This window comes from Oncorhynchus kisutch, linkage group LG15 (assembly GCF_002021735.2).
Source record: "Oncorhynchus kisutch isolate 150728-3 linkage group LG15, Okis_V2, whole genome shotgun sequence".
Taxonomy (NCBI): Eukaryota; Metazoa; Chordata; class Actinopteri; order Salmoniformes; family Salmonidae; genus Oncorhynchus; species Oncorhynchus kisutch.
In genome coordinates this window covers 4,537,652-4,561,767 of record NC_034188.2, presented here as the reverse complement: position 1 = coordinate 4,561,767, position 24,116 = coordinate 4,537,652, and the positions used below count along the sequence as shown (strand labels likewise).

Sequence of the window (24,116 nt, the reverse complement as noted above, 5' to 3'; positions counted from 1 at the left end):
ACACTGTCTCCTCTAGATCATAAACCAGTCAGCAGATTAACAACACTGTCTCCTCTAGATCATAAACCAGTCATCAGATTAACAACACTGTCTCCTCTAGATCATAAACCAGTCATCAGATTAACAACACTGTCTCCTCTAGATCATAAACCAGTCAGCAGATTAACAACACTGTCTCCTCTAGATCATAAACCAGTCAGCAGATTAACAACACTGTCTCCTCTAGATCATAAACCAGTCAGCAGATTAACAACACTGTCTCCTCTAGATCATAAACCAGTCATCAGATTAACAACACTGTCTCCTCTAGATCATAAACCAGTCATCAGATTAACACTGTCTCCTCTAGATCATAAACCAGTCATCAGATTAACAACACTGTCTCCTCTAGATCATAAACCAGTCAGCAGATTAACAACACTGTCTCCTCTAGATCATAAACCAGTCATCAGATTAACAACACTGTCTCCTCTAGATCATAAACCAGTCATCAGATTAACAACACTGTCTCCTCTAGATCATAAACCAAAAAAATGAAGGAAGCTGCAGGTATATCTTCAGTAGAGGGGACAGGAAGCTGCAGGCATGTCTTCAGTAGAGGGGACAGGAAGCTGCAGGCATGTCTTCAGTAGATAGGGGACAGGAAGCTGCAGGCATGTCTTCAGTAGATAGGGGACAGGAAGCTGCAGGCATGTCTTCAGTAGACATGCAGGCATGTCTTCACCACATCTGTCTGCATCAGAACCACTGAACCCAACTCAGAGGTGTTGTTGACCTTTACCGTGACTCTATCTATTAATCGACATAATCGACACCGATCAATGATTGATCCTCATACACAGTGAAGTCATTGGAGTGTCTTCCATTCTGCTGGCGTTTAGTGAATTATGTTGATGTCACTCACATAACAGAGGACAAAACAGAAAAAAAACATGCAAGCCGGCAGAAAATACGAAGCGCTGCGCCGTGATTGGCTCAGTGTTCTGTCACAACGTCACCGCCAAGTCTAAAGTCAGACATAGAAAATGTGTGTGATTCTCTCTGTAACAATCTACTCAGAGTCTGGAGTAAACATCACAATGTCACCTTTCTGTGTAGTACACATTGGGAGGGGATGAGGGGGGGGTGGGGTTAGCGTAGCGACATTATGTGTAATGTGGAAGTTGTACCACCAGAGGGCAGCTGTGACTAAGGAAGAAATGTACCCATCCGTCACATTCACTTACCACTGCACATAAAACACCTGTAATGAGTGTAACTTCATTGGCTTGAGTTGCACAGTGACTCCCATAGCTTTAACCTGTTCAGCGGAGGTTCACATTACGTCTTCCTGCCCAAAAGTGATCCATATACAGGTAACTACCAAAATAATGGAAACACTTGAGTAAATGAGGTTAACAAAGTACATTGAAAGCAGGTGCTTCCACACAGGTGTGGTTCACTGGGGACATTATTTTGGCTACCATGGCTATGCCCCCATAGGATCACAATGCCCCCATCCACAGGGTACGAGTGGTCACTGAATGGTTTGATGAGCATGAAAACGATGTAAACCATATGCCATGGCCGTCTCGGTCACCAGATCTCAACCTAAATGAACCCTTATGGGAGATTCTGATCTCAACCCCATTGAACACTTCTAGGAGATTCTGATCTCAACCCAATTGAACACTTCTAGGAGATTCTGATCTCAACCCAAATGAACACTTCCAGGAGATTCTGGAACGTTTTCTATCACCATCAACAAAACATAGTGTCTAATCCCTCCAATAGAAGAATGGTGTCTCATCCCTCCAATAGAATGGTGTCTCATCCCTCCAATAGAATGGTGTCTGATCCCTCCAATAGAAGAATGGTGTCTCATCCCTCCAATAGAATGGTGTCTCATCCCTCCAATAGAAGAATGGTGTCTCATCCCTCCAATAGAATGGTGTCTCATCCCTCCAATAGAAGAATGGTGTCTCATCCCTCCAATAGAAGAATGGTGTCTCATCCCTCCAATAGAATGGTGTCTCATCCCTCCAATAGAAGAATGGTGTCTCATCCCTCCAATAGAATGGTGTGTCATCCCTCCAATAGAATGGTGTCTGATCCCTCCAATAGAAGAATGGTGTCTCATCCCTCCAATAGAATGGTGTCTCATCCCTCCAATAGAATGGTGTCTGATCCCTCCAATAGAAGAATGGTGTCTCATCCCTCCAATAGAATGGTGTCTCATCCCTCCAATAGAAGAATGGTGTCTCATCCCTCCAATAGAATGGTGTCTCATCCCTCCAATAGAAGAATGGTGTCTCATCCCTCCAATAGAAGAATGGTGTCTCATCCCTCCAATAGAATGGTGTCTCATCCCTCCAATAGAAGAATGGTGTCTCATCCCTCCAATAGAATGGTGTCTCATCCCTCCAATAGAATGGTGTCTCATCCCTCCAATAGAATGGTGTCTGATCCCTCCAATAGAAGAATGGTGTCTCATCCCTCCAATCGAATGGTGTCTCATCCCTCCAATAGAAGAATGGTGTCTCATCCCTCCAATAGAATGGTGTCTCATCCCTCCAATAGAATGGTGTCTCATCCCTCCAATAGAATGGTGTCTCATCCCTCCAATAGAATGGTGTCTCATCCCTCCAATAGAATGGTGTCTCATCCCTCCAATAGAATGGTGTCTGATCCCTCCAATAGAAGAATGGTGTCTCATCCCTCCAATAGAATGGTGTCTCATCCCTCCAATAGAAGAATGGTGTCTCATCCCTCCAATAGAAGAATGGTGTCTCATCCCTCCAATAGAATGGTGTCTCATCCCTCCAATAGAAGAATGGTGTCTCATCCCTCCAATAGAATGGTGTCTCATCCCTCCAATAGAATGGTGTCTCATCCCTCCAATAGAAGAATGGTGTCTCATCCCTCCAATAGAATGGTGTCTCATCCCTCCAATCGAATGGTGTCTCATCCCTCCAATAGAATGGTGTCTCATCCCTCCAATAGAATGGTGTCTCATCCCTCCAATCGAATGGTGTCTCATCCCTCCAATAGAATGGTGTCTCATACCTCCAATAGAATGGTGTCTCATCCCTCCAATAGAATGGTGTCTCATACCTCCAATAGAATGGTGTCTCATCCCTCCAATAGAATGGTGTCTGATCCCTCCAATCGAATGGTGTCTCATACCTCCAATAGAATGGTGTCTCATACCTCCAATAGAATGGTGTCTGATCCCTCCAATCGAATGGTGTCTCATACCTCCAATAGAATGGTGTCTCATCCCTCCAATAGAATGGTGTCTCATCCCTCCAATAGAATGGTGTCTGATCCCTCCAATCTAATGGTGTCTCATACCTCCAATTGAGCTCCAGACACTTGTAGAATCTATGCCAAAGGTGCATTGGAGCTGTTCTGGCTCTTAGTGGCCCAACACCTATTAAGATACTTTATGTTGGCATTTCCTTTATTTTGGCAGTTACGTGTACATGTTTATACACATACTATCCAGCAGAAAGTGGCTGTATTAAAAACAAAATACAAAAATCAGCACCATGGACAGCGCCCGTCCTCATTGTCCGTTTAGACCCACCTGCGATTCTATTACATAACGTTCAGGACCCTTGACAGCACCACCTGAGACCATACATTCTACATTCTACATTCTACATTCTACTTCACATTTCAGCGCCGTGAACAGCGCTGCCCGGGATCACGTTCTAACTTTCAGAACCACGGACAGCGTGAAAAGCGTCATCGGGTTCAACACCACCTGCCCGATTCAATAATATACCTTGTATTAAGAAGCGACCTGCGAGCCTAGAGTAATTAGTTTTTATATATCACAGAACCTTGGACAACGCAGTTCTGGCTGAAGTAGTGAAAGAAGCAGCTAGAAACAGCTGATTTATGTTTTCTTGTCCATTCTGTGTGATCTACAGCGTGTCCTAAGGGATGGCCACGTGACAATGCTTCACTGATCGGATAGTTTTAAAGTCACACCTGGGGCATTGCGCGCAAGCTTTTCTATCTCTCCTAATGTCAATGAGACACATAAGCTTCAGCTGGATGGCCTGATGTCATCCTAATGTCAATGAGACACATAACCTTCAGCTGGATGGCCTGATGTCATCACGTCACTATACCCCCACCCCCCCAACAAACAAAAAAAATTAACAAGCGCACATATTGTACATCGAGCACAATTTGCTATAATTTCATTCAGGAAAATAAACAGTCTATTCCTAATGCACTGTATTAGTGGACCTAGAAATGCGAATCTCAGAATCTCCCCGTAACTACAAAATAGTATAATCCGTTATTCCCCCATATTCTGTTAGAGCACATTTTCAAATCATTGATACTAATCTTGTAATTAGCAGGACTGCTCATACTACTTACTGCTGCTGATAATACTGCTATTACTAAGTCCTTGTCGGACACATGCTCTGAGAATGAATATAATAAGTAATTATTTTATGTTTATTCTATTTTAAAGGGTAAAGACTATGTGATTGATGGTCACGATGACGATGATGGTGATGGTGGTGGTGGTGGTGATGATGATGGATGTGATGATGAAGACAGTAGAGTGGTGATGATGATGGTGGTGATGAAGACAGTAGTGGTGATGATGATGATGATGATGGTGTTGATGATGAAGACAGTAGTGATGATGATGATGATGATGATGATGATGATGATGATGATGATGATGATGATGATGATGATGATGATGATGATGATGATTTTGTGTGTTCTGCATTGTTTTTACTCGGTCCTTCATTTGGTAAAACTTATCAGAGCGAATTACTATTCAAATGATTCAGATAGCTGTTGTATACACGTTCTTCCATCAGCATCATTACATAGTGTACATAGTGTAGCCTCTGGCAATGGACTGGGAAGGGGGAAATGGCGGAGATACAGGCTTTATAAGTCCTCCACAATGGTGGTAGTGAACAAGAGACTTGAGCAGAAAATAGGGTAGGTCTAGACGGTGAGCTCTCTTGAATTAAAGCTAAGCTTATTTTCCCATTATGCCCGTCAGTCTGAGCCTCCAGGACACGTATCTGTTAACTGTTAGACAGAAAGCCTAGCTGGTGCTGTTGGAATGATCAATGAAAAGGAGGTCTACGTGGTCGGCCGCTCCCTATTGGTCAACAGACAGAGTATCCCGAGGAGAACCCTCCTACCCAGCGATCAGTCTGTGATAGCAGCTCCCGTTCAGGCGATATTTGAATCAGCTGGGCAGTGGAACCTTGAGGAAACAAGTCATATATAGTAAAAAGGTAAAATGACGTTTTAATGATGTTTTCTGGGATATTTGTGTCTGGCGTCGATAGAAAGAAACAACGGGTTAGAGGTTGTATGGAAAACATATCGACATTTTAACAGGACGTTGTTATAGGACGTTGTTATAGGGATAGAGAGAAAAATAAGACTACAAGTCTACAAATATGTGTGTGTGTGATGTAACTGAGAAGTGTAAAAATATGTAAATTAAAGATAACCAACACGTTGAATTCAATCCGTTTAATGAAAGGCAGAAAGAGCAATTGTTGCATTTGATGAGAAAATTCTACTCGACACATAATTTCCTTGAATGACCGTTCTCTATAAGGTATAGTAGCTTAATAAGTATTAGCATATTAACACATCGAAATTATTGATTTAAATCGTGTATTTGATTTTTTTTAATCGAATTATTTTTTTAAATTTCGAATTCTACCCTGTAGACATATCCATATTTATTGACAAAATATATATGGTGACCGTGATGAGAAAATATCGTGCAAAGGCAACTTCCTGGCTTGTCCTCAGATCGCGTCGCCATCGAGAGTAATATTACCACAGTAATAATTCATGAGCGCGTGCACATTTAACCATTTCATTGAAAAATGTTGTCTCTCTCTCTCTCTCTCTCTCTCTCTCTGTATATTTCATGCCATTGGAGAAAAAAGGGAGATGGAGAGAAGAAAAAAAAACGTGTTAAACGGTTTGAGTGAATAATGCATTTACTATAATTGCTGGTCTATGGCGGAGGGTTTGGCTATCGCAGCCTATGGTGAAACGGGAGGGAGGGCGTTGCTTCTATCCGTCCCCATTCTTCCGTCGTCGCTTTAAATGACAGCCAAGACACAAAGTGACAGCTAGGGTATTAGAAAGAAAACAACTGAAGAGAAAAGGGAAACAGTGAAAGCTATACTGAACAAAAAAATATAAACGCGACATGCAACGTGTTGGTCCCACGTTTGATGAGCTGAAGTAAAAGAACCCAGAAAACGTTCTGTCACATTCTATGCGCAAATTTACATCACTGTTAGTGAATATTTCTACTTTTCCAAGATAATCCATCCACCTGACAGTTGTGGCATATCAAGAAGATTATTAAAACGCATGATCATTACACAAGTGCACCTTGTGCTGGGGACAATAAAAGGCCACTTTAAAATGTGCAGTTTTGTCACACAACACAATGCCACAGATGTCTCGAGTTTTGAGGGAGCGTGCAATTGGCATGCTGACTGCAGGAACATCCACCAGAGCTGTTGCCAGATAATTTAACATTCATTTCTCTACCTTAAGTCGTCTTCAACATCTTTCTAGAGAATATGTCAGTGAGTTCAACCGGCCTCACAACCGCGGACCACATGAAACCAGGCCACCGCGATATCTCCACATCCGGCTTCTCCACCTGGGGGATACTCTGAGATCAGTCACCCGGACAACGGATGAAACTGAGGAGAATTTCTGTCTGTAATAAAGCCCTTTTGTAGTGGAAAAATTCATTTTGATTGGCTGGGCCTGACTACAAAGTGGGTAGGCTTATCTCCTGGCACGCCCACCCATGGCTGCAACCCTGCCCAGGTCATGTAAAATCCATAGATTAAGGCCTTAATGCATTTATTTCAATTGACTGATTTCCTAATATGAACTGTACCTCCGTGGGGAAATTGTTGCCTGTTGTGTTTATACTTTAGTTCAGTTAAACTATTAACATCTTGACTTCTGTCAATGAATCAACCACAGTCAATTTTATTTATTTATTTTACCTTTATTTAACTGACGGCCTAGGAACAGCGGGTTAACTGCCTTGTTCAGGGGCAGAACGACAGATTTTTACCTTGTCAGTTCGGGGGTTTGAACTTGCAACCTTCCGGTTACTAGTCCAACGCTCTAACCAATAGGCTACCCTGCCGCCCCATAACCGAGTCATACCGAATAAAAATCGTTCAGAATACACAATTGAAACACACTCTTTCAGCACCACGGACAGTTATTTTTTTTGTCGGGAATTGCTATCCATTGCCATGTAAGGTAAAATAACTACGGCTGGGCCTATAATACATACATACTAATGATAATTCATGGTTCGTCTCTATGCAGAGCAATCAATCCGTCAAAAACAATCATTAATTACCATGTAATTAATAACACCACATAATTGTACCACATATTTGTGTATAATAACGCATGATAAACTTCTGACAATCAGTGCTGTAATGGATCTCATTTCCTTCTCTCCAGGACCATACCAAATAATTCATAAAAAATGCTCTGTTTCAGGACCATGGACAGTGTATACATTTGAAGTCGATATGGGTAGCCGTTAGTACTAGTACTAGGCCTACCACATTACTACGGTTTACGACTATAGGCCGATACAATAGACTACATGGGACGTGATTCATGGTTCTTTGCATCTCTCCAGAGCTCCAGGACCAGGGTCGAGATGGATGTGTTCATGAAAGGGTTGTCCAAAGCTAAAGACGGCATGGCTATCGCCGCGGAGAAGACTAAGGAGGGAGCTGCGCTGGCGGCGGAAAAGACCAAGGAAGGCGCCATGTTTATCGGTAAGATCCGACCTTTAGAAACGTTAGACCGAAAGCAATCTGAATTGGATTATCCGGTCCCTGTGATATCCATGGCTTCAATGTAATGCATGCATATCACGAGTGGCTGCCAAGCGGGCGAGTCGTGTTCAACAGAGATTGCTTGATGGATGCAGCAACCAATGAGCGTTGAGAACGCTGATATATATATATATATAATGCCTCGTAAAGCGACGCTATAGGTCCAAAGATAATGTATTTTTATTGGTTGAAAAATGGGTGGGTCTTTTTTGTCATCTTTAGTGGGATGTTATGGCTTCTCTTTGAAGCGTGTCGTAGTGAAGCATAATTAATCCATCAATGCCAACAAGGCATTTTCTCTGTGCTATTGGTTCATTCTGTAGGCTACTACTGTGGGTTCATTCTGTAGAGTAATATGGGTTAATTCTGCGTGCTACTATTGGTTCTTTCTGCAGGTTACTGCAGGCTACTATGGGTTAATTCTGCGGGCTACTATGGGTTCATTCTGCAGGCTACTATGGGTTCATTCTGTAGGTTACTGTTGGTTCATTCTGCAGGTTATTATGGGTTAATTCTGCGGGCTACTATGGGTTCATTCTGTAGAGTAATATGGGTTCATTCTGCAGGCTACTGCAGACTACTGTGGGTTCATCTGTGGGCTACTATGGGTTAATTCTGCAGGTTATTATGGGTTAATTCTGCGTGCTACTATTGGTTCTTTCTGCAGGTTACTGCAGGCTACTATGGGTTAATTCTGCGGGCTACTATGGGTTCATTCTGCAGGCTACTATGGGTTCATTCTGTAGGTTACTGTTGGTTCATTCTGCAGGTTATTATGGGTTAATTCTGCGGGCTACTATGGGTTCCTTCTGTAGGCCACTATGGGTTCATTCTGCAGCCTACTATGGGTTCCTTCTGTAGGCCACTATGGGTTCATTCTGCAGGCTTCTGTGGGTTCCTTCTGTAGGTTACTGTGGGTTCATTCTGCAGGCTTCTGTGGGTTCCTTCTGTAGGCTACTATGGGTTCATTCTGCAGGCTACTATGGGTTCATTCTGTAGGTTACTGTGGGTTCATTCTGCAGGCTTCTGTGGGTTCATTCTGCAGGCTACTATGGGTTCATTCTGTAGGTTACTGTGGGTTCCTTCTGTAGGTTACTGTGGGTTCATTCTGTAGGCCACTATGGGTTCATTCTGTAGGCCACTATGGGTTCATTCTGCAGGCTACTATGGGTTCATTCTGCAGGTTACTATGGGTTCACTCTGTAGGTTAATGTAGGTTCATTCTGCAGGCTACTATGGGTTCATTCTGCAGGCTTCTGTGGGTTCATTCTGCAGGCTACTATGGGTTCATTCTTCAGGCTTCTGTGGGTTCATTCTGTAGGCCACTATGGGTTCATTCTGCAGGCTACTATGGGTTCATTCTGTAGGTTACTGTGGGTTCATTCTGTAGGCCACTATGGGTTCATTCTGTAGGTTAATGTGGGTTCATTCTGCAGGCTACTATGGGTTCATTCTGTAGGTTACTGTGGATTTTGCACTATGAATGTATGGAAGTATGTGGTTGGCAGTAGCAGTCTACATTATATGCAGGGCATTATGATATGGATATAATTTACAGGGAAAATATGCATATTGGCAAATAAAAAATATGTGCTCACAGATACAATCCATGACCAAAGGTATGTGGACACCTGCTCATCAAACATCTCATTTCAAAATATGGAGTTGGTCCCCCCTTTGTTGCAATAACAGCCTCCACTTTTCTGGGAAGGCTTTTCACTAGATGTTGGAACATTGCTGTGGGGTCTTGCTTTCATTCAGCCACAATCATTAGTGAGGTCGACCACTGATGTTGTGCGATTAGGCCTGGCTCGCAGTGTTCAAAGGGTCAGGGCTCTGTGCAGGCGAGTGAAGATCTCGACAAACCATTTCTGTATGGACCTTGCTTTGTGCACTGGGGCATTGTCATGCTGAAACAGAGAAGGCCTTCCCCAAACTGTTGCCACAAAGTTGGGAGCATAGAATCATCTAGAATGTCATTGTATGCTGTAGCATTAAGATTTCCCCCGAGCTGGAACTAAGGGTTCTAGCCCAAACTATGAAAAACAGCCCCAGACCATTATTCCTCCTCCACCAAACTTTACAGTTGGCACTATGCATTCGGACAGGTAGCGCTCTCCTGGCTTCCACCAAACCCAGATTTGTCTATTGGACTGCCAGAAGCGTGATTCTTCGCTCCAGAGAACGCATTTCCACTGCTCCAGAGTCCAATTGCGGCGAGCTTTACACCACTCCAGCCGACTCTTGGCATTTTACATGGTGATGTAAGGCTAGTGTGCTGCTACTTGGCCATGGAAACCCATTTCATGAAGCTCCCAACGAACAGTTATTGTGCTGATGTTGCTTCCAGGGGCATTTTGGAACTTAGTAGTGAGTGTTGCAACTGAGGACACATGGTTTTTATGGGCTATGCACTTCAACACTCGGCGGTACTGTTCTGTGAGCTTGTGTGGCCTACCACTTCGAGGCTGAGCCGTTGTTTCTCCTAGATGTTTCCACTTCACAATAACAGAGCTTACAGCTGACCGGGGCAGCTCTAGCAGGGCAGAAATTTGACGGACTGACTTGTTGGAAAGATGGCATCCTATGACGGAGCTACGTTGAAAGTCACTGAGTTCTTCAGTAAGGCCATTCTACTGCCAATGTTTGTCTATGGAGATTGCGTGGCTGTGTGCTCTATCTGAAGCCCTCTGTCTAGGTTTCTTTCTGAAGCCCTCTGTGTAGGGTTCTATCTGAAGCCCTCTGTGTAGGGTTCTATCTGAAGCCCTCTGTGTAGGGTTCTATCTGAAGCCCTCTGTGTAGGGTTCTATCTGAAGCCCTCTGTATAGGGTTCTATCTGAAGCCCTCTGTGTAGGGTTCTATCTGAAGCCCTCTGTGTAGGGTTCTATCTGAAGCCCTCTGTGTAGGGTTCTATCTGAAGCCCACTGTGTAGGGTTCTATCTGAAGCCCTCTGTGTAGGGTTCCATCTGAAGCCCTCTGTGTAGGGTTCTATCTGAAGCCCTCTGTGTAGGGTTCTATCTGAAGCCCTCTGTGTAGGGTTCTATCTGAAGCCCTCTGTGTAGGGTTCCATCTGAAGCCCTCTGTGTAGGGTTCTATCTGAAGCCCTCTGTGTAGGGTTCCATCTGAAGCCCTCTGTGTAGGGTTCTATCTGAAGCCCTCTGTGTAGGGTTCTATCTGAAGCCCTCTGTGTAGGGTTCTATCTGAAGCCCTCTGTGTAGGGTTCTATCTGAAGCCCTCTGTGTAGGGTTCTATCTGAAGCCCTCTGTGTAGGGTTCCATCTGAAGCCCTCTGTGTAGGGTTCTATCTGAAGCCCTCTGTGTAGGGTTCCATCTGAAGCCCTCTGTGTAGGGTTCTATCTGAAGCCCTCTGTGTAGGGTTCTATCTGAAGCCCTCTGTGTAGGGTTTAATCTAAAATCCTCTGTGTATGGTTCTATCTTAAACCCTCTATGTAGGGTTCTTCAAATAACCATTTTATCTTTGGAGGGTTCTTCCTAGAACACTCTATGAATGGTTCCACCAGCCTTATTAGCCTTTAAAATACAATTGTTTTATGACAATTAATTAAATATATCACAAGGCCTTTATTTCAGGGCCTAGTTACACCCTAACACGGTGGTGTTAGGAAACTCCTGGTTTACAGGCCACATCAGGCCTGCAAGTCACATTATGCTGGCTTGCAAATTGATGTGTAATTCCTATTGGATTCTAGCCAGAGTTAGGATATCCAACAAGTGAAATAGTAAATCATCCTCAACCTACATCCAGAATAACTGCCAGGGTAGGAAAGATTGAATACTGAAACTACTTCAATCATCTAAACTAGAATGAACATCTCAGTAATGGGTGCAATAAATCCAATTACTAACAGATGAGTTTATAAAACCAGATGTGATTCCTCTTTGTGTAGCATCAAATGAATCAACCAATCAATATACATGCAAAAACACAGATATTACAGTACAACCAACCATTCTAAAAATGTCCCTGCAATAGAGCATGCTGGGAAATATCATATATGGTTCTGTGTAGAACCCTTATTTCCTTCCAAATAATCATCCAAGAACCCTTTCTTCCAAAAACAGTTCTTATGATGTTAAAGGTTCTAGGTATAACATTTTGCCTTTCAAAGAACCTTTTTCTTCCAAGAAGGGTTCTTCTGATGAAAACAGTTTTTGGTAGAACCCTATCCTTCTGCAAAGAACCCTTTTGGAACCTTTTTTTTTTACAATAGATACAGGGCCTCTAACCTTTTGTTACAAAGTGGAGGGGTGAGAGGATGGAGGAGGAGGGGGGAGGTACTGAACCAATGGTGAGAGGAGGAGGGGTGAGGTACTGAACCAATGGTGAGAGGAGGAAGGGTGAGGAACTGGAACAAGAGGTGAGGAGAGGGGGGAGGTAGAGGGGAAGGAGGGGGGAGTATGGGTGAGGACAGCATACCTTATGTCACTGTATTTGGTGTAATGGTGACAGCTTGTGAGTCAGGGACACAGTGAGAGGCTGTCTCTAGGGGACCAGAGAGACAGTTACAGGTCTTTATGTCAGGGACACAGTGAGAGGCTGTCTCCAGAGGAACCGAGAGACAGTTACAGGCCTTTATGTCAAGGACACAATGAGAGACTGTCTCCAGGGGACCAGAGGGACAGTTACAGGGACACAGTGAGAGGCTGTCTCCAGGGGAACTGAGAGACAGTTACAGGCCTTTATGTCAAGGACACAATGAGAGACTGTCTCCAGGGGACCAGAGGGACAGTTACAGGGACACAGTGAGAGGCTGTCTCTAGGGGACCAGAGGGACAGTTACAGGGACACAGTGAGAGACTGTCTCCAGGGGACCAGAGGGACAGTTACAGGGACACAGTGAGAGACTGTCTCCAGGGGACCAGAGGGACAGTTACAGGGACACAGTGAGAGACTGTCTCCAGGGGACCAGAGGGACAGTTACAGGGACACATTGAGAGACTGTCTCCAGGGGAACTGTCAGGGGTCATGATAGATCAAGGGTCATGATAGTTAGGTCAGGGGTCATGATAGTTAGATCAGGGGTCATGATAGTTTGGTCAGGGGTCATGATAGTTAGTCAGAGGTCATGATAGTTAGGTCAGGGGTCATGGTAGTGAGGTCAGGGATCATGATAGGTCATGGTCATGACAGAGACAAACTAGAACAGCTCTCTAATAATCACCTAAATGAACACTAGACAGTCAGGGAACATCAGAAATTCCAAAAAACATAATTATTTTGCTCATTTTGACCGCAAGGAAATATAACTAATTATTATGTCCTGCATGGTCACAACAAATTGGCTTTAGTTCAGATGTTGACATCAGCGCTACAGTATCACAACACTAAGATACTTAGACTCCAAGTCACAGTTTGTCTGGATCAGATAATAAGGTTCTGCTTCTGGTGCACAAACTAAACAGGATTAGACTGGATTAGACAGGATTAGACTGGTATATCAGGGGATGTGCACAAACCAAACAGGATTAGACTGGATTAGACTGGATTAGACAGGATTAGACTGGTATATCAGGGGATGTGCACAAACCAAACAGGATTAGACAGGATTAGACTGGATTAGACAGGATTAGACTGGTATATCAGGGGATGTGCACAAACCAAACAGGATTAGACAGGATTAGACTGGATTAGACAGGATTAGACTGGTATATCAGGGGATGTGCACAAACCAAACTGGATTAGACAGGATTAGACTGGATTAGACGGGATTAGACTGGTAAAGATATATAATGTCTTAGAGACAAACCAGGACATCGACCCAACACCACCACCCCCCCGAGCACCACCACCAGCACCCCCCCCCAGCACCCCCCCCCCCAAGCACCCCCCCCCCCCCCCGAGCACCACCACCTCCCAGCACCACCACCCCCCCAAGCAGCACCACCCCCCTGAGCACCACCACCCCCCAGCACCACCACCCCCCAGCACCACCACCCCCCGAGCACCACCACCCCCCCGAGCACCACCACCTTCCCAGCACCACCACCCTCCCGAGCACCACCACCTTCCCAGCACCACCACCCCCCTAGCACCACCACCCCCCAGCACCCCACACCCCCAGCACCACCACCACCACCCCCCCAGCACCACCACCCCCCCCAGCACTACCACCCCCCCAGCACCACCACCCCCCCCAGCACTACCCCCCCCCCAGCACCACCACCCCCCCCCCAGCACCACCACCCCCCCAGCACTAACACCCCCCCCCCCCCCAGCACCACCACCCCTGGGCCTGGTACTGTTTCATGGGTTATGATGAGGACAAGACAGACAGACAGCGAGAGACCAGATATGTTCATATCCCTAGTCTCTAGTTCAGGTCCTGACGTCTCCAGTGAGTTGAGATCCTATTACCCCAGATGTCTAGCTAGGCTATCACCACCACTGTGTCTGTTTTAGATTAACTAACTTCAAAGTAATGACTCGGGACGTCGGGTTTGATATGAAAGCTTCTTTTAGTAATAATACTTGTTCACGTTACATTTAACAACTTTAGATACTACAGAGCAATGCAGGTAAGATGCTATCGGAAAGTCAGCTTAATCACTCTTGCACCTGCACATCCCACCTGCTGCTTGCTGTGGCTATACACTCAGCTGTAAATGGTCTGGTAGAAGTTGAACGATTGTCCTCTAATAATGCCTTCTCAGAAACGGCTAATATAGTATGTCGAGGCGTTGTTTAGATGGTAATGCCTCGTTTACTGTGTGTGTATTAAAGAGGAATGTGTTGGTAATGCAATTGAGATAATTATCATTATGGATGAAAACATAGGATTTGGAATGAAGTAACACATGATGCATGGTAATGGACAGATAATGTAGCATCTTAATGTGATCACACATGATGCATGATAATGGAGGGATAATGTAGCATTTTAATGTGGTGACAAATGATAATGGTGGGGGAATTTAGCATTTTATTGTGGCAACACACGATGCATGCTAATGGAGGGATAATGTAGTATTTTAATGTGGCGATGCATGATAATGGAGAGATAATGTAGTATTTTAATGCGGTGACACACGATGTGTGATAATGGAGGGATAATGTAGCATTTTAACGTGGTAACATATTATGCATGATAATGGTGGGGCAATGTAGCATTTTAATGTGGTAACACATGATGCGTGATAATGGTGGGGTAATGTATCATTTTAATGTGGTAACACACGATGTGTGATCATGGTGTGGTAATGTAGCATTGTAATCTGGTAACAGATATGTTGTTCTCCCTTTTCAGGCACCAAGGCCAAAGATGGTGTTGGTTCAGGTACGTTGACTGTTTACTGTTAAGTCTTTAGTTCAGATGTTGAACCAATCAGGAGTGTGTTAATGTGTGTGTGTGTGTGTTAGTAATGTTTGTGTGTGTTAATAATGTGTGTGTGTTTGTGTTAATAATGTGTGTTAGTAATGTGTGTGTGTGTGTGTTAATAATGTGTGTGTGTTAATAATGTGTGTGTGTGTTAATAATGTGTGTGTGTTAATAATGTGTGTGTGTTAATGTGTGTTTGTGTTAATAATGTGTGTGTGTTAATGTGTGTGTGTGTGTTAATAATGTGTGTCTTAATAATGTGTGTGTGTTAATAATGTGTGTGTGTTAATTTGTGTGTGTGTTTGATGTGTGTGTTAATGTGTGTGTGTTAATGTGTGTGTGTTAATAATGTGTGTGTCTGTGTGTAATGATGCAGCGAAGGACCTTGCTGGTGGAGCCATGGGGAATATCGCTGCTGCCACCGGCCTGGGGAAGAAGGACGAGTTCCCATCTGACATGAACGTACGACTAACACACACACACACACACACACACACACACACACACACACACACACACACACACACACACACACACACACACACACACACACACACACACACACACACACACACACAGAAGAAGAAAAAAACGTCATTTATTTTTGAAAATCAAATAAGCAGTTTCACATGTACGAAGACATTCATCTCACTTTCACATGTGGAATTGCAAGTTCACATGTGAGGTTGAAATGATGATATTTGCACTTGAAAATAATTAACATGTTGTAGTAGCAATGTGTCCGCTGGTGGAATTAGGTTGACCACATCTAGAAAGCACCAATGTGGGACAAGGGAATGATTTTGTGGGACATTGACAGAACAGTGGACAGAACAGGGTCCCACAAAATCATTCCCTTGTCCCACATTGGTGCTTTCTAGATGTGGTCAACCTAATTCCACCAGCGGACACATTGCTACTACAACATGTTAATTATTTTCAAGTGCAAATATCATCATTTCAACCTCACATGTGAACTTGCAATTCCACATGTGAAAGTGAGATTTTCACATGTCGAATGTCTTCGTACACGTGTGTGTGTTAATAATGTGTCTTCGTACATGTGAAACAGAACAGTGGACAGAACAGGGGGGGGGGGGGGGGCAGGTTTACTGGATCACATTGAAATGGTAACATAAACTCAGTGGCCAGTTAATTAGGAACATCACCCTCCATTCACGTTCATGTTTGGCTCCTAAAGACTGTGATTCACGTGGCCGTGGCTGTATTTTCTTATTTTACCTTTATTTGACCAGGCAAGTCAGTTAAGAACAAATTCTTATTTACAATGACGGCCTAGGAACAGTGGGTTAACTGCCTGTTCAGGGGCAGAATGACAGATTTGTACCTTGTCAGCTCGGGGATTCGAACTTGCAACCTTTCGGTTACTAGTCCAACACTCTAACCACTAGGCTACGCTCTATAAATCCGGCCAGACGGGCATCGAGACATTCAGATACCGTTCGATGGAACGTTAGAACGGGGCAAAACGAGCGACCTGAGCCACTTTGAGCGTGGTACGATCGTTGGAGCCAGGCGCGCCGGTTTCAGTGTCTCAGAAACGTCCCGGGCGTCCTGGGCTTTTTCACGCACGGCCGTGTCAGTTGGGTTATCGAGAGTGATGCAAAAAACATCCATTCAGCGGCAGTCCAGTGGGCGAAAACAAGTCATTGATGAGAGTTCGAAGGAGAATGGTGCAGCGTAACAGGCCACAAACAGGCCAACAACGGTGCAGTACAACAGTGGCGTGCAGAACGGCAACAAGGGAACGCACAACTAGTCGATCCTTGTCACGGATGGGCTATTGCAGCAGACAACCACACCGATTTCCACTCCTATCAGCTAAAAACATTGCCTGGTCTGATGAATCCCGGTTCCTGTTACGTCACGCTGATGGCAGAGTCCGGATTTGGCGTAAGCAGCATCAGTACATGGCCCCCATCCTGTCTGGTGTCAATGGTACAGGTTGGTGGTGGTGGGGGTGTGATGGTGTGGGGAATGCTTTTCTGGCACATGTTAGGTCCCTTGACACCAAAACCGAGCAATGTTTCCATGTAACGAAGAATTCAGGCGGTTCTGGAGGCAAAGGGGGGTCCAACTTGGTACTAGATGGGGTGTACCTAATAAACTGTCTGTTTTAGTTCTGTGTAGTTCTGCTGTGTAGTTCTGTGTAGTTCTGCTGTGTAGTTCTGTGTAGTTCTGGGTAGTTCTGCTGTGTAGTGCTGTGTAGTTCTGGGTAGTTCTGCTGTGTAGTTCTGTGTAGTTCTGTGTAGTTCTGTGTAGTGCTGTGTAGTTCTGTGTAGTTCTGCTGTGTAGTTCTGTGTAGTTCTGTGTAGTTCTGTGTAGTTCTGCTGTGTAGTTCTGCTGTGTAGTTCTGTGTAGTTCTGTGTAGTTCTGTGTAGTTCTGCTGAGTAGTTCTGTGTAGTTCTGTGTAGTTCTGCTGTGTAGTTCTGTGTAGTTCTGCTGTGTAGTTCTGCTGTGTAGTTCTGTGTAGTTCTGTGTAGTTCTGTGTAGTTCTGCTGTGTAGTTCTGTGTAGTTCTGCTGTGTAGTTCTGCTGTGTAGTTCTGCTGTGTAGTTCTGTGTAGTTCTGTGTAGTTCTGTGTAGTTCTGCTGTGTAGTTCTGTGTAGTTCTGCGTAGTTCTGTGTAGTTCTGTGTAGTTCTGCTGTGTAGTTCTGCTGTGTAGTTCTGCTGTGTAGTTCTGCGTAGTTCTGTGTAGTTCTGCGTAGTTCTGCTGTGTAGTTCTGCTGTGTAGTTCTGCTGTGTAGTTCTGTGTAGTTCGGTGTAGTTCTGTGTAGTTCTGTGTAGTTCTGCTGTATGAAGGTCACTGCCTGTTAAAGAGGCAAACCGTAGTTACTACATCCGTTTAGATATGCATTACATGTACCCATTGATTCTTGAAGAATGTAATGCCTCATGAGCTTAATTAAACTCTTATACCCCATAAGAAACCAGAATATATACGTTTGTTTTATTCCAATGTTTGTAAATACAAACAAATAGTGTATAGCCTCGAAACATGGTTAACCCACTCGAGTTGATGTCCGTGCCCACCGCGCAAATCTAATTAGCATAATAAAAAAAGTCCCCAACAAAATTGGTCAGTTGAAGCTAGAGATATCTGGGTCTCAATCCACCGCATGTCCCACTCCCACGTCTGTGGTGAAAGATGGCCGAGATAGAGTGGTGTTTACCAGGACTATGAGCCGTCTGTGGTGAAAGGTGGCCGAGATAGAGTGGTGTTTACCAGGACTATGAGACGTCTGTGGTGAAAGGTGGCCGAGATAGAGTGGTGTTTGCCAGGACTATGAGACGTCTGTGGTGAAAGAAGGTGGCAGAGATAGAGTGGTGTTTACTAGGACCATGAGCCAACCCGAAAATCGGTCTCATCTTTGGTAATGTTACCCTGGTCTTTGGTAATGTTACCCTGGTCTTTGGTAATGTTACCCTGGTCTTTCCTAATGTTACCCTGGTCTTTGGTAATGTTACCCTGGTCTTTCCTAATGTTACCCTGGTCTTTGGTAATGTTACCCTGGTCTTTCCTAATGTTACCCTGGTCTTTCCTAATGTTACCCTGGTCTTTGGTAATGTTACCCTGGTCTTTGGTAATGCTACCCTGGTCTTTGGTAATGTTACCCTGGTCTTTGGTAATGTTACCCTGGTATTTGGTCATGTTACCCTGGTCTTTGGTTATGTTACCCTGGTCTTTGGTAATGTTACCCTGGTCTTTGGTAATGTTACCCTGGTCTATGGTAATGTTACCCTGGTCTTTCCTAATGTTACCCTGGTCTTTGGTAATGTTACCCTGGTCTTTCCTAATGTTACCCTGGTCTTTGGTAATGTTACCCTGGTCTGTCCTAATGTTACCCTGGTCTTTCCTAATGTTACCCTGGTCTTTGGTAATGTTACCCTGGTCTTTGGTAATGTTACCCTGGTCTTTGGTAATGCTACCCTGGTCTTTGGTAATGTTACCCTGGTCTTTGGTAATGTTACCCTGGTATTTGGTCATGTTACCCTGGTCTTTAGTTATGTTACCCTGGTCTTTGGTAATGTTACCCTGGTCTTTGGTTATGTTACCCTGGTCTTTGGTAATGTTACCCTGGTCTTTGGTTATGTTACCCTGGTCTTTGGTAATGTTACCCTGATCTTTGGTAATGTTACCCTGGTCTTGGGTAATGTTACCCTGGTCTTGGGTTATGTTACCCTGGTCTTTGGTAATGTTACCCTGGTCTTGGGTTATGTTACCCTGGTCTTTGGTAATGTTACCCTGGTCTTTGGTCATGTTACCCTGGTCTTTCCTAATGTTACCCTGGTCTTTGGTAATGTTACCCTGGTCTTTCCTAATGTTACCCTGGTCTTTGGTAATGTTACCCTGGTCTTTCCTAATGTTACCCTGGTCTTTGGTAATGTTACCCTGGTCTTTCCTAATGTTACCCTGGTCTTTCCTAATGTTACCCTGGTCTTTGGTAATGTTACCCTGGTCTTTGGTAATGCTACCCTGGTCTTTGGTAATGTTACCCTGGTCTTTGGTAATGTTACCCTGGTATTTGGTCATGTTACCCTGGTCTTTGGTTATGTTACCCTGGTCTTTGGTAATGTTACCCTGGTCTTTGGTAATGTTACCCTGGTCTTTGGTAATGTTACCCTGGTCTTTGGTAATGTTACCCTGGTCTTTCCTAATGTTACCCTGGTCTTTGGTAATGTTACCCTGGTCTTTCCTAATGTTACCCTGGTCTTTGGTAATGTTACCCTGGTCTGTCCTAATGTTACCCTGGTCTTTCCTAATGTTACCCTGGTCTTTGGTAATGTTACCCTGGTCTTTGGTAATGCTACCCTGGTCTTTGGTAATGTTACCCTGGTCTTTGGTAATGTTACCCTGGTATTTGGTCATGTTACCCTGGTCTTTGGTTATGTTACCCTGGTCTTTGGTAATGTTACCCTGGTCTTTGGTTATGTTACCCTGGTCTTTGGTAATGTTACCCTGGTCTATGGTTATGTTACCCTGGTCTTTGGTAATGTTACCCTGGTCTTTGGTAATGTTACCCTGGTCTTGGGTAATGTTACCCTGGTCTTGGGTTATGTTACCCTGGTCTTTGGTAATGTTACCCTGGTCTTGGGTTATGTTACCCTGGTCTTTGGTAATGTTACCCTGGTCTTTGGTCATGTTACCCTGGTCTTTCCTAATGTTACCCTGGTCTTTGGTAATGTTACCCTGGTCTTTGGTAATGTTACCCTGGTCTTGGGTTATGTTACCCTGGTCTTTGGTAATGTTACCCTGGTCTTTGGTAATGTTACCCTGGTCTTTCCTAATGTTACCCTGGTCTTTGGTAATGTTACCCTGGTCTTGGGTAATGTTACCCTGGTCTTTGGTAATGTTACCCTGGCATTTGGTAATGCTACCCTGGTCTTTGGTAATGTTACCCTGGTCTTTGGTAATGTTACCCTGGTCTTTGGTAATGTTACCCTGGTCTTTGGGTACGTTAACCTGGTCTTTGGTAATGTTACCCTGGTCTTTGGTAATGTTACCCTGGTCTTTGGTAATGTTACCCTGGTCTTTGGTAATGTTACCCTGGTCTTTGGTTATGTTACCCTGGTCTTTGGTAATGTTACCCTGGTCTTTGGTTACGTTAACCTGGTCTTTGGTAATGTTACCCTGGTCTTTGGTAATGTTACCCTGGTCTTTTGTAATGTTACCCTGGTCTTTGGTAATGTTACCCTGGTCTTTGGTAATGTTACCCTGGTCTTTGGTTATGTTACCCTGGTCTTTGGTAATGTTACCCTGGTCTTTGGTTATGCTGCCTTTTCTCCAGTTGCAAGTTTTGGCACATTTATTCCTGCAACATAGTACCCTTCATTCCACTGCTGGAGGGTTGGGCCTGGTCGAAGCAGGGTTGGTCCTGGTCGAAGCAGGGTTGGACCCGGTCGAAGCAGGGTTAGTCCTGGTCAAAGGAGGGTTGGTCCTGGTCGAAGCAGGGTTGGTCCTGGTCGAAGCAGGGTTGGACCCGGTCGAAGCAGGGTTGGTCCTGGTCGAAGGAGGGTTGGTCCTGGTCGAAGGATGGTTGGTCCTGGTCGAAGCAGGGTTGGTCCTGGTCGAAGCAGGGTTGGACCCGGTCGAAGCAGGGTTGGTCCTGGTCGATGGAGGGTTGGTCCTGGTCGAAGGAGGGTTGGTCCTGGCTGAAGGGTTGGTCCTGGTCGAAGGATGGTTGGTCCTGGTTCGAGCAGGGTTGGTCCTGGTCGAAGCAGGGTTGGACCCGGTCGAAGCAGGGTTGGTCCTGGTCGATGGAGGGTTGGTCCTGGTCGAAGGAGGGTTGGTCCTGGTTGAAGCAGGGTTGGTCCTGGTCGAAGGAGGGTTGGTCCTGGTCGAAGGAGGGTTGGTCCTGGTTGAAGGGTTGGTCCTGGTCGAAGCAGGGTTGGTCCTGGTCGAAGCAGGGTTGGTCCTGGTCGAAGGAGGGTTGGTCCTGGTCGAAGGAGGGTTGGTCCTGGTCAAAGGAGGGTTGGTCCTGGTCGAAGCAGGGTTGGTCCTGGTCGAAGCAGGGTTGGTCCTGGTCGAAGAAGGGTTGGTCCTGGTCAAAGGAGGGTTGGTCCTGGTCGAAGGAGGGTTGGTCCTGGTTGAAAGAGGGTTGGCCCTGGTCTAAGCAGGGTTGGTCCTGGTCGAAGGAGGGTTGGTCCCGGTCGAAGCAGGGTTGGTCCTGGTCGGTCCCTGGACTGGATGTAGCTGGAAATTGTGTCAAATAAATGTGTGGGGATATTTTATTTCAGGAGGAAAAAACACATGAGAAATGGACACGTAGAAATGTCACACATGTCTAAAAACCACTGATAATAATAACATATTTTTTCAATTCATGTGTTTTTTGTTGTTGTAAGCGTTGTTCTGAAAAGAGACATTTCATGATGGGCTCAACAGTGACAGACAGACAACTGAAGGATCTGGATAGAGAAAATAGACTGTTTCTAGTCTAACAGTCTAGTCTAACAGTCTAGTCTAACAGTCTAGTCTAACAGTGACAGACATTCTCCTGGGTTTAGTGGGACTACAGCAGAGAGAGGCAGTTCTCAGCAGACACCCGGAAAAACACTATGGACTCAAATGGACTTAGACGCCATAGAAACTGTGCAGTCAGTTAGTCAGTCAGCCAGCCAGTCAGTCAGCCAGCCAGTCAGTTAACCAGTCAGTCAGCCAGTCAGCTAGTCAGCCAGTCAGCCAGCCAGTCAGTCAGCCAGCCAGCCAGTCAGTTAGCCAGTCAGTCAGCCAGTCAGCTAGTCAGCCAGTCAGCCAGTCAGCCAGTCAGTCAGTTAGTCAGTCAGCCAGCCAGTCAGTTAGCATAGTCAGTCAGCCAGTCAGCTAGTCAGCCAGTCAGTCAGCCAGTCAGCTAGTCAGCCAGTCAGCTAGTCAGTTTGCCAGCCAGCCAGCCAGTCAGTTAGCCAGCCAGCTCGTCAGCCAGTCAGTCAGCCGGCCAGTTGGCATAGTCAGCCAGTCAGCCAGACAGTCAGCTAGTCAGCCAGTGAGCCAGCCAGTCAGTTAGCCAGTCAGTCAGCCAGTCAGTCAGCCAGCCAGTCAGCTAGTCAGCCAGCCAGCCAGTCAGTTAGCCAGTCAGCCAGTCAGTCAGTCAGTCAGTCAGTCAGCCAGTCAGCTAGTCAGTTATCCAGTCAGTCAGCCAGTCAGCTAGTCAGCCAGTCAGCCAGCCAGTCAGTTAGCCAGTCAGTCAGCCAGTCAGCTAGTCAGCCAGTGAGCCAGCCAGTCAGTTATCCAGTCAGTCAGCCAGTCAGCTAGTCAGCCAGTCAGCCAGTCAGCCAGTCAGCCAGTCAGTCAGTTAGTCAGTCAGCCAGCCAGTCAGTTAGCCAGTCAGTCAGCCAGTCAGCTAGTTAGCCAGTCAGTCAGCCAGTCAGCTAGTCAGCCAGTCAGCTAGTCAGTTTGCCAGCCAGCCAGCCAGCCAGTCAGTCAGCCAGCCAGTTGGCATAGTCCAGCCAGTCAGCCAGACAGTCAGCCAGCCAGTTAGCATAGTCAGCCAGTCAGCCAGCCAGTTAGCATAGTCAGCCAGTCAGCCAGCCAGTCAGCCAGCTACAGCCAGCAGTCAGTTAGCCAGTCAGTCAGCCAGTCAGCTAGTCAGCCAGTCAGCCAGTCAGTTAGCCAGTCAGCCAGTCAGCCGTCAGCCAGTCAGTCAGTTAGTCAGTCAGCCAGCCAGTCAGTTAGCCAGTCAGTCAGCCAGTCCAGCTAGTTAGCCAGTCAGTCAGCCAGTCAGCTAGTCAGCCAGTCAGCTAGTCAGTTTGCCAGCCAGCCAGCCAGCCAGTCAGTCAGCCAGCCAGTTGGCATAGTCAGCCAGTCAGCCAGACAGTCAGCCAGCCAGTTAGCATAGTCAGCCAGTCAGCCAGCCAGTTAGCATAGTCAGCCAGTCAGCCAGCCAGTCAGCCAGCTACAGCCAGCCAGTCAGTTAGCCAGTCAGTCAGCCAGTCAGCTAGTCAGCCAGTCAGCCAGTCAGTTAGCCAGTCAGTCAGCCGCCAGTCAGTCAGCCAGTCAGCTAGTCAGCCAGTCAGTCAGCCAGTCAGCCTAGTCAGCCAGTCAGCTAGTCAGCCAGTCAGCCAGCCAGTCAGTTAGCCAGTCAGTCAGCCAGTCAGCTAGTCAGCCAGACAGCCAGCCAGTCAGTTAGCCAGTCAGTCAGTTAGTCAGTCAGCCAGCCAGTCAGTTAGCCAGTCAGTCAGCCAGTCAGCTAGTCAGCCAGTCAGTCAGCCAGTCAGCTAGTCATCCAGTCAGCTAGTCAGTTAGCCAGCCAGCCAGTCAGTTAGCCAGCCAGCCAGCCAGTTAGCATAGTCATCCAGTCAGCCAGTCAGCCAGTCAGCCAGCCAGTCAGCCAGTCAGTTAGCATAGTCAGCCAGTCAGCCAGCCAGTCA

General features: G+C 45.7%; 1 protein-coding gene across 3 annotated transcripts in view; it reads left to right on the top strand.

Moving 5' to 3' along the window:
• The first annotated feature begins 5,127 nt into the window (after nucleotides 1-5,127).
• sncb (synuclein, beta) overlaps nucleotides 5,128-24,116 on the top strand; it is a 39,575-nt gene continuing 20,586 nt past the window's right edge. For 2 of the 3 annotated variants that reach the window (XM_031789507.1, XM_031789506.1), the window contains exons 1-4: nucleotides 5,138-5,267; nucleotides 7,691-7,832; nucleotides 15,157-15,186; nucleotides 15,605-15,690. In XM_031789507.1, the coding sequence (XP_031645367.1) occupies nucleotides 7,712-7,832; nucleotides 15,157-15,186; nucleotides 15,605-15,690 (237 nt within the window). In that variant the 5' untranslated portion in view covers nucleotides 5,138-5,267; nucleotides 7,691-7,711. Of the gene's footprint in view, nucleotides 5,268-7,690; nucleotides 7,833-15,156; nucleotides 15,187-15,604; nucleotides 15,691-24,116 lie in introns of all 3 variants that reach the window. The other variant, XM_031789505.1, reaches the window with a different exon arrangement.